This window comes from Chaetodon trifascialis, chromosome 18 (assembly GCF_039877785.1).
Source record: "Chaetodon trifascialis isolate fChaTrf1 chromosome 18, fChaTrf1.hap1, whole genome shotgun sequence".
Taxonomy (NCBI): domain Eukaryota; kingdom Metazoa; phylum Chordata; class Actinopteri; order Chaetodontiformes; family Chaetodontidae; genus Chaetodon; species Chaetodon trifascialis.
Genome location: NC_092073.1, coordinates 553,940 through 569,074, shown reverse-complemented (window position 1 = coordinate 569,074; position 15,135 = coordinate 553,940). Strand labels below are relative to the sequence as shown.

The 15,135-nt window shown below is 43.3% G+C and overlaps 1 protein-coding gene across 1 annotated transcript in view; it reads left to right on the top strand.

Moving 5' to 3' along the window:
* The window catches only part of cubn (cubilin (intrinsic factor-cobalamin receptor)), a 203,514-nt gene that overhangs the window by 58,924 nt on the left and 129,455 nt on the right, over window positions 1–15,135 (top strand). Inside the window, exons 22-24 of the mRNA XM_070986347.1 lie at window positions 5,429–5,559; window positions 8,731–8,920; window positions 9,600–9,760. Of these exons, the coding sequence (XP_070842448.1) occupies window positions 5,429–5,559; window positions 8,731–8,920; window positions 9,600–9,760 (482 nt within the window). The remainder of the gene's footprint in view (window positions 1–5,428; window positions 5,560–8,730; window positions 8,921–9,599; window positions 9,761–15,135) is intronic.

Here is a 15,135-nt window from a genome sequence, read left to right as displayed (position 1 = left end):
ATTAGTAAAAGAGAGATTATTGCAATATTTGAACTGGCAGAGAAGGAACCTTTATTGATGGAAAAATTAAACATATTCAGCAACAGAGGACTGAGCTGAGGCCAGAAGGCATCAAATAATTCTGGAGGTAGTCCGTCCAGGCCCGGAGATCTGCCTCTGTTCATTGCTTTAACAGCCATCCTTAATTCTTCCAAATTGATGGGTGCCTCTGATGAACAAATAGCTTCTTCTGTTAGGCTGGCTAGCCACCAAATAGCTGGACCCAGAGATGCAGACCCGGAGACAGGACTTATGTGAATCAGAAACAAATTTATTAACAAAACAGGAACAGAAAATACACTCAACGAGTGGAAAAAAACAACAACAAAAAGCGCACGTGAAAACAGAGTGGATGAAACACAAGGAGCTCCGACGAAGCGGGTATGAAGAACGAGGCACGCATGGAAGCGGCAGGAGAACACTGGAACAAAGGAAAACACAGCACACCGTAAATGGCTGGAAAGTAGACAAACAACAAAAAACACTTTCTCTGAGAAGAGATTATAACTAGAGATGTAGTACTTACAAACCAGTAGACCAAACACCATCATAGGAGGATGAGAGAATAATCCAGTGACTGGGAGAAGACTGCATGCTCCTTAAATACTCCAAACAATGAGGAAGTGTGCTCCAGGTGAGCACCTGGAGGTGGAGCCGGCTGCAGGTACAGGGATGCCCAGCCGCGGGAACAGGGGTGACAGACAGACACACACACAGGGTGTTTTTCATTACTTTGAATTGTGCCTCCTCGTCTCCTCTCTCCTTCGTCGACCGGGAAGTCGTTTCCCCTCCGCCATGATGAAGGATCTTCCAATTGCTTAAATGCACCTGAAGGAGATGGGGAGCGAGGAGAGAGGAGGCTTCTGAAGGAGATCAGAGTGAGGATACACTGGTGTAGCCTACGCGGAAGTCTTTTATTATTTAAGGGGCGTGTCGTATGTGGCACACGTTTGAATCATGGCGGGAGCAGGTCTTCACAAATGTAATCTTGATTCTTATTTCAACTGTGTCCTTTTAACAATTGTATCTGTCACCAAGAAATTAATGAAAATTCTTGGTATATTACGGATCTTTAAAGCAAGGCTACAAGGCTGTTGGTTTAATCTACCACACACCCGTCCTCTGTTATGCCTCTAACGGCATATAATTGAAACCTCATCAATAGCAATCAGGAGTAGAACTGACTGCGGATCTGACCATAATATCACGTTTTACAGCTTTTACAGCTGTGCAAACGTCATCAGTAATTGACGTTGCTTCGGACTGACGCTGTGGAGCGAGGATTTTTCATTTCAGAGTTTCGTTTCCTCTGTCCTCACGTCCCTTCCTCGCATCCCTCTTTCATGTCCTCGCTGGGCGGAGCTAAGACGCGAGGAGAGGAAGCGAGTGGAGGAGACGAGGAGACCAATTTATGGAATGAAAAGCACCCACAGGGAAAGAGGGGAGGAGACACAAAAGGAGAGACAGGAAGGTAGGATCCTAACATCTTAGGTAGTTGTAATGATTTAAGGAATTCAGAGCAGATTTTGTCATCATGGAGCACCTCTGACTTATACAGATTTTGGTAAAATAGCTGAAAAGTACTGTTAATGTTTATTGGGTCAGATGTTATATCCCCCTCCTTAGTCCTTATAGCTGATATGTTTGCTAGATTGTCATTTTTCCTTAGTTTAAAAGCAAGCAGATGGCTTGGTTGAGCGCTGTTCAAATAGTAATTCTGCCAATTGCGATGAATAGTGAATTCTGTTTCCCTTCTTAACAGGCTGTTAAGTTGTTAAGTAAGTTAAGTAAGCAAATAATTTTCGTCAATTACAAATGTTTTCAGGAGAGATGTTATTTAACATGTCTTGCTCTAGCGCTGCAATTTCGGATTCCAGACGGGCCATATGATGTTTTTTAGATTTATTGAGATTGGATGCAAAGGATATAGTTTTATTTCTGATGCAACCTTTAACCGCATCCCATAGCGCACATGGATCATCAACTGAGGAGCTATTTTTTTTAATGAATTCATTCAATTCAGCCTCAAGTTCTCGTCTAAAAGTGTCATTCTGAAGTAGAGATGTATTACAATGCCAACAGACAGCCCTAGATTGACCAGCTCTTAATGAAAAATTACATAAAACAGCCCTATAATCAGATAATGAGATTGGAATCATTTCAGTACTGTGGATATCACTTAAAAGAGTTTTGGATGCAAAAATATAGTAAATTCTTGAAAAAGTCTTATGTCGGGCAGAAAAAAAAGGAAAATTCTCTAGAAGAAGGATTCATCATATGTCAAATATCAATCACCCCATAATCCTTAGACCATTTCTGTAGTGCAATAGATGCCAGTCGTTTTCCTCTGCTTTCTGTTACCCCTGGTCTATCAATATCATACAAGCCATACAGCATTGAAGTTACCCCCTATTAAAAGCTGCTACTCTGAAAGATCTGTTAATATAGAAGTCAGTGAATCATAGCTGGTCAAAATAATTTGGAGCATGAACGCAAATCAGAGCAATTTTAATACCATTATAAGCTATTTTACAGAAAGTGATTCGACGTTTCGCAACTATAAAAACACCTTTGCTTTTCTTGGTGTAACAGGAGGAGGCAATCACATGATAGTGCTTATTCTTAAATCTATCAACATCAACTTCAAGAGAATGTGACTCCTGTATAAAAGCAAAGTGGATATTCTTCCTATAAAGGAGCTTCAGAGTACTTGTATGCTTCTGAAGGGAATTAAGGCCCCGTGAGTTCCATGACAAAATATTAATATTATTCATATTTGTTTAAATTGGAGTTTGGCATACAGTTATAAGAGGACAAAACAGAAAACGGTTTGGAAGGATAAGAATCCTGGGCCAGCAGCCTGCGTGCCCTGTCCTCCATTTCAGTGAGTTTGGCTTCATAGGTTTGTAGGTTCTTCAGACATAAAGCAGTTAAAGATTTGCTGATTCGGTGCCAATAGTTCTTTTCTCTTCAGTGTGCCATGACAGAGTAGCGCACATGTTGTCAATTAGTTTCTCAGGTCTGTTGAAACGGGCTTCGGATTTCTCATCAGCCTCGTTACAGTTTTTCACAGTTCTTAACACACATTTCTCAAAACACTAACGGATTCCTTCAAATTGTACACACAAACCTGAAAACCTCACACACAAAATGCTAAACCTGACACTCCCTTTTCAAGATGACTCTTTGCCATCAAATCTCTTAACTGTTCACAAAATGGAACTCGTGTTCTCATTTGGTACACACAGCCACATTCTCGAATGACACACACATACGAGTCAATTGATACACACAGCTCAGCAATTGCTGCACACTACCAAGCATTCACAGCACACTGAAGTGCAAAATTGAAAACCCAATTATAGAAATGCAACACCCAATGTGAATTAAAATGACTCATGAGAATTACCCATTTTTCCTTTTGGAAAATGTCTGTGTAGGCCCACTTCTTCAAACATAAAATATCACACAAGTATGCAGCAAATCATTGTTTTATTTACAGTGTTTCAGTGCTCTGCCCTACGATCGGCTGGCGACCGGTCCAGGGTATACTCCGCCTCTCGCCCGTTGACAGCCGAGATAGCCTCTGGCGCCCCCGCAACCCTGAAAGGGATAAGCGGCACAGAGAAAATGCACAAGAAAATGTACGTTTAAAAAATAAATAAATAAAAAAAAGTCAAAAGGTTACACTTTTGCCTCAAACATGCCCACCCCCCTCCTCCCCTTTCACAGGAGGAATTAGACAACATCAAGTCTCCTGTTTCTATCTGGCCAGAGGGCCTCATCCACGTCACAGATGGTCTCTCAAGGCACCTCTGGAAAAATCGTCTTGAGTGCCTCATGAAGCCTTGACAGGCCTCAGCAGAGACGTCACCACAGGCCTCCTCCATGGCCTGCAGCAGTGGGACCTGGCCCTGAGGGTTTCTTTCATAAACCTTCAACCTCCAAGTGGAAAAGAATTCCTCAATGGGGTTTAGGAAAGGGGAATAAGGGGGGAGGTAAAGTACAGAAAATCCTCTCTAATGCTCAGACCATGATTCAGAAACATGGTCAACAATAGTGGCCCGGATCTGATTGGAAATTATTGCTCTCCTCCTCCTTTCTCCTCCTCCTCCTTCTTCTTGTCCTCCTTGTCCCACTCTTCCTCCTCCTTGTCCTCCTCTTCCTCCTCCTTGTCCTCCCTCCTCCTTGTCCCACTCTTCCTCCTCCTTGCCCCGCTCTTCCTCCTCCTTGTCCCACTCTTCCTCCTCCTTGTCCTCCTTTCCCACTCTTCCTCTTCCTTGTCCTCCTCTTCCTCCTCCTTGTCCTCCTCTTCCTCCTCCTTGTCCTCCTCCTCTTCCTCCTCTCACTCTTACCCCTCTCATTCTCTGGTTGTTGTTCTCCATTGTTCAATGCTCCCCAAACAAAGCAGAGGCTCAAGGCCCTTTTATGCTACAGTTCTCCTGATTGCAAATTGCTCACCTGACCTGGGTGTTCAGAGCTTTGCATAACTGTGTGTTGTGGGTTGATGCTTTGAGATTTCAATTGGGGTGTGTATGCAACAACTGACCATTGTGTGTACAGCTTTGACAACAAGGTGATGTGTAATTGACATCAGAGTGTAAAGAAGGAAAGTCAGAGTCTAATGCAGATAAGGGAGTGTTTAGATGTGGCAAATTGGGCCGAGCAATTGGTACTTGAAGTGAGGGTTTTGCAAACTGTGCCAAATTATCAATTGTTGTGTGTTAAGAACCGTGAAAAACTGTAAAGTATTTTGCCATTGTCACCTCCATTACTTTCGCCAGGGCCGCATTTTCCTCCCTGAGCTCTTTCTAAAGTCCAGCCATCATGTTTTGCTTGGTGGCAATAGTTTTTCTTGTTTTTCTCATTTAGTTTGGGCAGTAGTTTGTAACGTGAAAGTTCATCCAGGAAAAGTGGAAAACTGACAGGACAGTCATTAATTTCCTTAAAGTTTGTGGAGGGTGGACGCCGAGGTTTACTATGCTGCGCCATGACACGGGAAGATACACATACACACACACACACACACACACACACACACACACACACACACATTCAAAATAACATCTATCTGTAAAAAGGACTCTCTATAGCCTATAAGCTTGAAAGACCATTCAAAAATATAGAGTAGCCCCCTCACATCAGGCTTTTGTAGCTGGCGATTCCAAACTTTTGAACACTAGTGTGTATAGCCTTAAGATGACTGTGGTTGAGGAGGAGTATAACACCAGGACACCTCACTGATGACATGTCTGAGTGTATCTTAAGATGTATTTTGCAAACTACATACATACCATACATAAAACCTCTTGAAAATCAACATTATTCATAAAATTGCCTTCTACTTGTATTTGGTGAGTAAGGACATTTGGCTGTTTTGTATGTGCAGGTACTGTGGGCATTCGGTGCCTCCATCCATCACCAGTACTGACAGCCTGCTGACCCTGCTGTTTGTGTCTGACTCAACTTTAGTCACAGAGGGATTCTCTGCCAGCTATGTCTCCTTAAATGCCACCACAGGTACAGAACAGATTGGTCAGGAAGTTTCTTTTTCAGTTTTAAGTGGATGTATTTGAGACTATTGTTAAAATATCCCTAAACAACAAGCCTATGACTAACAAGCTCAGGTTCCACCATAGAATTTAATTATGGAAAAGATCCTCTGAAAATTGATTGGTCAAGTGGTGTGCCACACCAGTTATTGAAATGTGGGGGAGTCTTTCAGTGTAACCCAGAACATAATAAATCTTGCAAACCCTGTCTTCAACAATTTGTGTACTAGGGTATTTAGACAGCCCTGCGATCGACTGGCGACCGGTCCAGGGTGTACCCCGCCTCTCGCCCGTTGACGGTTGGGATAGGCTCCAGCACCCCCCGCAACCCCGAAAGGGATACGCGGCATAGAAAATAGATGGATGGATGGATAGATGGATGGATGGATGGATGGATGGATGGATGGATGGATGGTATTTAGACAGATAATAGCTGCACTGTTAAATAAGTGTACACCATAGAGCATTTAGAGCTGAGGTGTTTATCACTTCTTGTCAATAAGGCCACATTCAAACTTCCATTATAACTATATCAAAAAAGACACCTCCTCATTCATTACAGCAAGACTACTGTGTTGCCAGTGGGGGACCTGCCATTGAGGCAAGTGCAACTGCAATGTGATTTTGTATGTCACTGCCATATTGTCAACTCACTCGCGGGTCACATGCAACTTGCCACATTTCCATCCATCCTGCAGAATATTAATGAATTCAGAAAAAGCATGCATGTAATGTTACTCACCAGTGGGAAAAACTCCAGTCCATCCTGAGAGTGATGGTCGATCAGCTTGCCAACCCCCTGCTCATTGTTCTTGGGGACTTCAACAGAGCAAATCTCAACCACAAACGCACATTAACAATTAACAATTGTATTAACAATAATACACAAGGCAAGCAGCACGGTGGCGCAGCAGGTAGTGCGCGTGCGTCACAGCAAGAAGGTTGCCATTTTGATCCCCGGGCGGGGCCTTTCTGTGTGAAGTTTGCATGTTCTTCCCGTGCATGTGCGGGTTCTCTCCGGGTACTCCGGCTTCCTCCCACAGACCAAAAACATGCTCATTAGGTTAATTGGTGACTCTGAAATTGCCCCTAGGTGTGAGTGTGAGTGGTTGTTTGTCTTGACTGTTGCTCTGCGATCGATTGCCGACCGGTCCAGGGTGTACCCCGCCTCTCGCCCGCTGACAGCTGGGATAGGCTCCAGCCCCCCCGCAACCCCGAAAGGGATAGGCGGTATAGAAAATGGATAGATGGATGGATGGATGGATAATACACAAGACCAGTGCTACACAATATTAAAGGAGGCAAGTCACTTTCCTGTCCCCTGTCCAACCCTGGGGCTCTCTAATCATTGTTTGGTCCATTTCTTCCAACCTAAAGGACAAAATTGAAATCTGCCAGGCCTGTAGTTAAGACTGTGAAAAGATGGGCCCCTGATGCAAACCTGTAATTACAGGCCTGCTAGGACTGCACTGATTGGAGTGTTTTTGAGGTTGTTATGTTGCCTGGGGAGAGATCTCAGGATTGCATTGCAGGTGGCTGATAAGTGGTGTCTTAGACCACCTCCTCTGCTCAGTGATGGTCTTTCCAGTTTGACATGGATGGCTTCTTTCAGTTCTCTTTCAAACCATCTGCCTTCCCTGGCCAAAATATGTACGTTATTGTCCTCAAAGGAATGTCCCTTGTCCTTGAGATGTAGGTGGATTGCTGAGTCTTGACCTGAGATGTTGTCTCTTCTGTGTTGTGCCAAGCGTTTGTGAAGCGGTTGCTTTGTTTCCCTGATGTACAAGTCTGTGCATTCCTCGCTGCATTGCACCACATAAATTACATTGCTCTGCTTGTGTCTGGGTGTTTTGTCCTTAGGGTGGATAAGTTTCTGCCTTTAAGTGTTGCTGGGCTTGAATTCAACAGGGATTCGGTGTTTGTTGAAAATCCTTCTGAGCATTTCAGATACTCCAGCAATGTAGGGGATGACAGTGTTGTTCCGTTTATAGTCCCTTTCTTCTCTCTCTGTTTTTTGTGGTCCAGTTGTGGTCTAACATCAAATGAGTTTGATGTTGCTATCCACTGCATTGATGTGGTCTGTGAAAACTTCCACTTCCTGTGTTCTAATTTTGACCCAGATGTCATCCATGTACCTAAATCAATGGCTGGAGGGAGTTCCTGTGAAGGAGATCAGGGCTCTGCTCTCTACTTCACCCATATAGATTGGCCATTATAGGAGAGACTGGTGACCCCATAGGACAACCATGCTTCTGTCTGTAGAATCCCTGGTTGTACTGGAAATAGGTGATTGTCAGGCAGAGGTCTAGCAGAGTACATATGTGATCAGGGGTGAGGTTGGTTCTGTTGGAGAGGGACACCATAGTTTCATCCGAGTCCAGTTTTAAGTTTGTCACTTTGTTGGCAAAATCCTGGGAGTATTTGATGTGGTGTGGAGTGTTTGATAGATGTTTGGTGATGTTAAAGGTGACTGTGTTGATGCTGATGGATCTGAGCGGGGCTCCTTCCTTGTGTAACTTTGGCAGCCCATAAATGCAAGGAGTGGCTTCCCCGAGGTACAAATGGTAATATAGTGGTCGGGCAATGGCTTTGTCCTTTTCCAGTAGTTGTAAGCAGTTGATTACTTTCTTCTTATACCTGCTGATGGGATCTTGCTTCAGTGTCTCATAGGTGGCTGTGTAGTGATGTTAGTGCCTTCCTTTCTTGGAAGAAGAGGTTGGAAGGTGGTGTTTTGGCACTGGACAGGGCAACTGATACTACAAGTCTAGTTGGCTCTGGAAGCACTTAGAAGTACCTTAGAAGTACCATGACCTGGATGAATGAGGATCTTCAAAGACGTAAAAAAAATAAATAAATAAAAAAAATTGTGTAATCTTTTACAATTCCATGAAAACCAGAATTTTTAGCCACAGATACGTAGGCACAGACATTATTCTACATCTATGTGCTACTGTATATGTAATGCAAAAGTAATCCTGTCTAGGTTTTTGGGGTGAAGAAAATGAGGTTTTCTGGTATTTAAATGAATGGAACAATTTTTTGGTAAATACAAAGAACGTATACACCACAATTTTATGTGGACAAATTAATTCCTAGTCCTCAGATTATATGATTCTGCTGAAATCTTTGTCTCCATCAGACTGTGGTGAGACCTTCACCTCCCCTACAGGGTCCTTCAGTTCACCCAACTACCCTGACTATTACCCCAACAACAGAGACTGTATCTTCAAGCTCATTATGAAAGTCAACATGCAGATTATGCTGAACTTCACCTACTTTGAGTTGGAGGGCTCCCCTCCTTCTTGCAACTTTGACTTTGTGGAAATCAGGTAAGGAAAGAATTAAGATGGTAGAGTTAGCTGTGTTTGGAGTGTAACTTTTTTTATCCTTTGAGTCTGAAATGACAGTCGGCTGAGCAGAAAATGGCTATAGTTTCAACTTAAACTCTACCATGCAAAACAAGATCCAGAAATGCTGCAGCCTTCTGTGGTCCCAAGATCATTTCAGATTAACTGAAGAGAAGTGGTCTGACTAATCAAAATTCTTTTTGGAAGTCATGGACGCCACATCCTCTGGGCTAAAGAGGAGAGGGATGGCCTTTCGGCAAAACAATGCCAAATCACATTCTGCATGTATTACAACTGCATGGCTCCATAGTAAAATAGTGCAGCTGCTAAACTGGCCTGCCTGCAGTCCTGACTTGTCACTTACTGAAAATGTTTGGCGCATAATGAAAGGAGAAAAATGAAAAGAATGGGAAAATATTCCACTTTCAAAATGACAGCAATCAGTCTCTTCAGTTCCCTTACAGTGTTGGTTTAAAAAAAAAGGGGGGGGGGGGGGGGGTAATGCAAGGAAGTGTGCTACAGGCATCGAATTTTAAATGAGAATAGAATTTTCAAAAACAATGAAATCTCTGTTCTATGTTGTCTTGGTGCTATTTTTAGGACACATCTGTCTTTCTTTATTCAGTATGACCTGTGACATTTTGAACTTGTCCATTTACAGGGATGGTGGCTATGAGACATCTCCCTTGATTGGTAAGTTCTGTGCCAGTCAGAGGCCTCCAGTCTTGGTATCCCATAGCAACCGTTTTTGGGTGAGATTTCACTCTGATGCTACCATCCCACGTCCTGGATTCAATGCCCACTGGGATGGCACACAGACTGGTGAGTGGTTAACATATTTTAGTGAGTTGTTGGTTAGTTGGTGACTCTGAAATTGTCCTTAGGTGTGAGTGTGAGCGTGAATGGTTTGTCTGTTTGTATATGTTGCCCTGTGATCGACTGGTGACCGGCTCAGGGTGTACCCCGCCTCTCGCCCATTGACAGCTGGGATAGGCTCCACCCCCCAACCCTGAAAAAGGATGGTTGGGTATAGACAATGGATGGATGGATGGATGGATGGATGGATGGATGGATGGATGGATGGATGGATGGATGGTATTATGTAAAAGCTACCAGAAATTACACCCATCCATTTTCTATATCCTGTGCAGGGCCACCAGAAAAAACAAATAGTTTTCATTCAATTCGTGTTTCAGTGAATCCCAACTGATTTTTAATTGTTCATTTTTGACCATGCTGAGACATTCAGCATGTCTTTTGGGTTCTTTGATGAAAAAATTCACTCCATCTCCAGATGGAATAAAGTTATATTTTGTCATTACTACAAACACTATTGCTGCAGGTTTTCTGTCCATATAGACAGGTAAGTTTGAATACTACCATATCAGATAATTTGAAGTGTAAAATATATTTGCTTTTGTCCGTAACATCACTATTTTATCATTGGTGGATGGTTACAGAGACAGCAGGCCTGCAACACAAGTGCCATACTACACTTTGTAAATTATATTTGCATTGAACATGAATTCATGAGACCTAGTGGTGAAGGACAGTATGGCTTTCTTGTCCTCAAAAAGATACCCTGGCTGTATCACCCTTCCCTTGAGAAAGCAAAGTCCAGTGTGAGCTCCTGGTCAGTCCAGTTCTTCATAATTGCAGGAACAGTAAACCAATACATGGGAACTGCAGGGTGATAGGTCTGCCTCAGTGTGTCGGCATTGTTCTTCAGTGATATCAACAAATAATTTCCTTACTTCCATGCCAGTTTGGTCAGTTTGCCTAGAATTATATCCTAGGCAATAGAAGCCAAATTCCAACTGTAAATGACAAGCGCTACAAGTACCTGGTCTGTTGATAGTCTGCTAATGTCTTATTTATGAGCATGGACATGTCTTAGTTTGCTGAATGAGCTGGGGAAACACCAGGCAAAAGTGCACTGTCGGTCAGTTTATAGGCTGATCAGATATAGCGAGTCAGTTTATACAGTTTAAAAAAACTACTGCTAACAAAACACTGTTTGTCCTTGCACTATAAGATACAGTTAACAGTGCAAATTGATTGAAATTGTCTCTCTGTATTACAGAGGGACAATTTTTCTGATTTATCTCCAAATGCCATGTTTTTCGCTTCTAATAACAAAACCAACCTATTGGCTGTATTTGAAATTATCTGCAATATCAGCAGTGCAAACTGATTTGGCCGAGTCTACCTCACCTACTGTCTTCCACAATGCAAAGCACTGGAACCAATTTGAATGTGTTATTTTATCAATAAATTCACCTCTGAGAGTATCTGAGGCAAATCAACAGTGTACAGTGTAAGAACATAGAAAATATTTTACAACACTCAAAGACGTTTAGCTTTCGATTCTAAATCCTTCTTAAAAGTTACAACCTTTATTACCTTATCTCATTAGTCAATTAGAAACTCCTAACTAAAGGGCCCACACTCACTCACACACACTCAAGCTGCACCTAATTTACATTATATGGGGTAGCACAGTGGCACAAGTGGTAACACTGTCGCCTCACAGCTAGCAGGTCCTAGGTTCGAATCCTGCTGTGGGCGCTGGTGGCGTGTCCTCCACCATGTCTTCAGTGCCTGCTGCTCGAGGAGAAATCGGCCTTTCTGTGTGGAGTTTGCATGTTCTCCCCATGTTCACCCGGGGTTTCCTCCTTAATAACCCCCACTAAAAACATGCAAGAAGATCACCACCTGACTAATGGTGACAAAGAAAGATGGGTCCCCGGGCGCAGGCACCGGCATCGGCTGGTAGCTGGCAGCCCACCACTCCTGGAGGAACGACAGAGGAACACGAAGGAATGACAGACCAGGATGGGTCAAATGCAGAGAAAAATAATTTCACGAAGCATGGCGTGTGTGCAGTCTCCTCCCTGTAGCATATGTGTGCAGTGATTAATAAAGTAAAAATCTTATCTTATCTCTCTCTTATTGCCAAAAGTATTGGCTCACCTGCCTTGACTCGCATATGAACTTAAGTGACATCCCATTCTTAATCCATAGGGTTTATGACATCGGTCCACCCTTTGCAGCTATAACAGCTTCAATTCTTTCCAGGCTTTCCACAATGTTTAGAGAGTGTGTATGGGAATGTTTGACCATTCTTCCAGAAGCGCATTTGTGAGGTCACACCAAGCTCTCTCATCCATGTCTTTATGGACCTTGCTACTGATGCACAACCTTGGACACATCATCAGTGTTATTTCCTGGAGTCACTGGGTGTTTCGGGTCCTACAACAGACACCCTCCTCGCAGTTGACCCGACCAAGGCTGATCAGACCCCGACCAAGTGGAATGCTGTACTACTGCCCCCACTGGTCACCCCTCTTCAACCAGAGCCATCTGGAGAACTTTTCTGCTGCCTCCACGTTGTGGCATATGGCTCTTCCTCGGTTGGCACCTGTTATGCCCAGTGTGCCATAGGCCTTGCTCAGGGAGTGACTAGAAAATCCCTGACTGCCCACCTTCACTGACATACACCCGGTCCTCCACCCATTCCTCTGACAATCCTCCACCAGCTCCTGGTACTTCTCCCTCTTTCTTTCGTCTGCCTCCTCCATCCTCTCCTCCCAGGGAACCGTTAGCTCCAGCAAGATAAGTTGTTTTGTGGCCTCTGAGACCACAATGATGTCAGGTCTCAAACTGGACTGGGTGATGTATGGTGGAATTTTCAGCTGCCTCTCCAGGTCAACGGTCATCACCCGTCTTGGGTCATAGAGAGCAAACAAGCAAAACAGTTCTTTGGTGTTTTCTCCGGCCTTTGTCCTTCCTTTACAAAGTAAATGGCCTTGGCTGTGGCTTGAGTGTATAGGCTTCCCTTGATCCCCTTGCTGATTGCTTCAGCAATGGATTTGAGGACATGGTCGTGCCTCCATTGATACCGGCCCTCAACCAGCGCTTTGGAGCAGCTGCTCAGTATGTGTTCCAGTGTCCCTATTAAGGAACACAGGGGGCATGCAGGTGTTTCAGTTTTGCCCCATCTGCACAGGTTGGATGGGCTTGGGAGGACATCGTAGACCCCCCTGTGTTGGAACAGGAAGGACCATCCGCAAACTGTTCCCACAAAGTTGGGAACGTGAAATTGTCCAAAATCTCTTGGTATCCTGAAGCATTCAGAGTTCGTTTCACTGGAACTAAGGGGCCAAGCCCAGCTCCTGAAAAACAACCCCACACCATAATCCCCCCCTCCACCAAACTTTACACTTGCCACAAAGCAGCCAGACAAGTACTGTTCTTCTGGCAACCAACAAACCCATCAGATTGCCAGATGGTGAAGCGTGATTCGTCACTCCAGAGAACTACAGTAGTGGCGTGCTTTACACCACTGCATCTGATGCTTTGCATTGCACTTGGTGATGTATGGCCTGGATGCAGCAGCTCGGCCATGGAAACCCATTCCATGAAGATCTCTACGCAGTGCTCTTGAGCTTATCTGAAAGCCACATGAAGTTTTGAAGTCTGTAGCGATTGACCCTGCAGAAAGTTGGTGACCTCAACATCCGCTGACCCCGCTCCATCATTTTACGTGGCCTACCACTTCGTGGCTGAGTTGTTGTCGTTCCCAATCGCTTCCACTTTGTTATAATACCACATGACAACAGTGTTGATTGAGCTTCCTTTTCACGTGGAAGAGGCCTTTGCCAGTTGAGCGTTTCACCGCTGGTGAGTTCTTGCAGCAGGAACACTCCTTGAATGATGATCGTCGCAACAAGCCCAAGGGGATTGAACAGACTAATCACTGTGGCTGGAACACCTCTGCGGGTGAAGGGCGTCTCTGTAACTGCTACTTTGAAGGTGAAGACGGGCCCTAAACCCTAAACTGCAGTGGTTGCGGAGTTGTCATTCAAGACCAGATTCTGCAGACCCTTTGCACAGTCTTTGGGCAGGAAGGCCTCCAAGAGGTCAGGGTGGTTTGACACTATCTTGTAGAGCTGTAAGTTGGAAGCGGCAAGCATCTCTTGTATCCTTTGCAATAGACCGATCGCCTTGGCTGCTGATAGGACTGACATGAGGCCATCATCAGAGATTGCACTCTACAAAGTGTTTTGAGTAGGGCTGTCAATCGATTAAAAAAAAACCCAACTAATTAATACCTCAATTTTCTGTAATTAATTGCGATTAATCGCATTTTTCTACTTAAGACTGAAGCTTGTAATGGATAGTCATTTATGGAAAATCATGGAATTAATGTAGAATCAACACACAGAAAGTATATTTAAATTCAAAGACCATTTTAATAACTTTCTTTCAGCTTTGAGTGAACACAGTTTTTCTCCAAGTTTAGTAAAAAGAAAAACATCTTTCTTATACCCACTAACTAACAGAGATAATAACAAAACCCGACCTATATGTTAAAGTGCAGGTCCACCACTTTGAGAATTTAGAAAAGAAGTTGTAAACTTATTAAATGAACAAAGTTGCAATAATATACTGTAATATCCACTAACACAAATAATAAAAGAAAATGCAGGCCTATACGTTAAGGTGCAGGTTGAATATCAAAACCTTCAAGGCTTCTAAAATTTAATATCAGCTTCAAGGGCAATTATTTCTTAAATGAACAATGGGTAATATAAATGATATTAACAACAAAAATCTGTCCCATCTTCATGTCAGTTGAATTTCAAAAAAGTGCACAAGAGCCAATGCAAATATCAAAAAAAACAAGGAAAGATACTGCTGAAAGTTCAGAACATTTTACTCCAAAGAGACAAGTTGGCTTATCCCTTGTTTGCACAATTACTAAAGCAGACCAGTTTGTTTACATTTTTAGGGGACTTGGCATAATGCAGCATCTCGGTTTTACTCACAGTTAGTGCAAATGACTGCAGAGTCCAGTCTTTATGCACTGTATCTCCCAATGCAATACGATAACTTCTCTCAGTCCATCATCTTCTAGCATCATATATATATACACACACACACACACACACACACACACACACACACTCACACACACACACACACACACACACACACACACACATCTCTCTCTCTCTCTCTCTGTCTCTCTCTCTCTCTCTCTCTCTCTCTCTCTATATATATATATATATATATATATATATATATATATATGATTTGATTCTATTCTGTATCCTTTCTTAATTTCCCTGGCGTGGGATCAATAAAGCTTTATCTTATCCCAAGGAAGGTGAGTCCCCACAATGTGACCATGT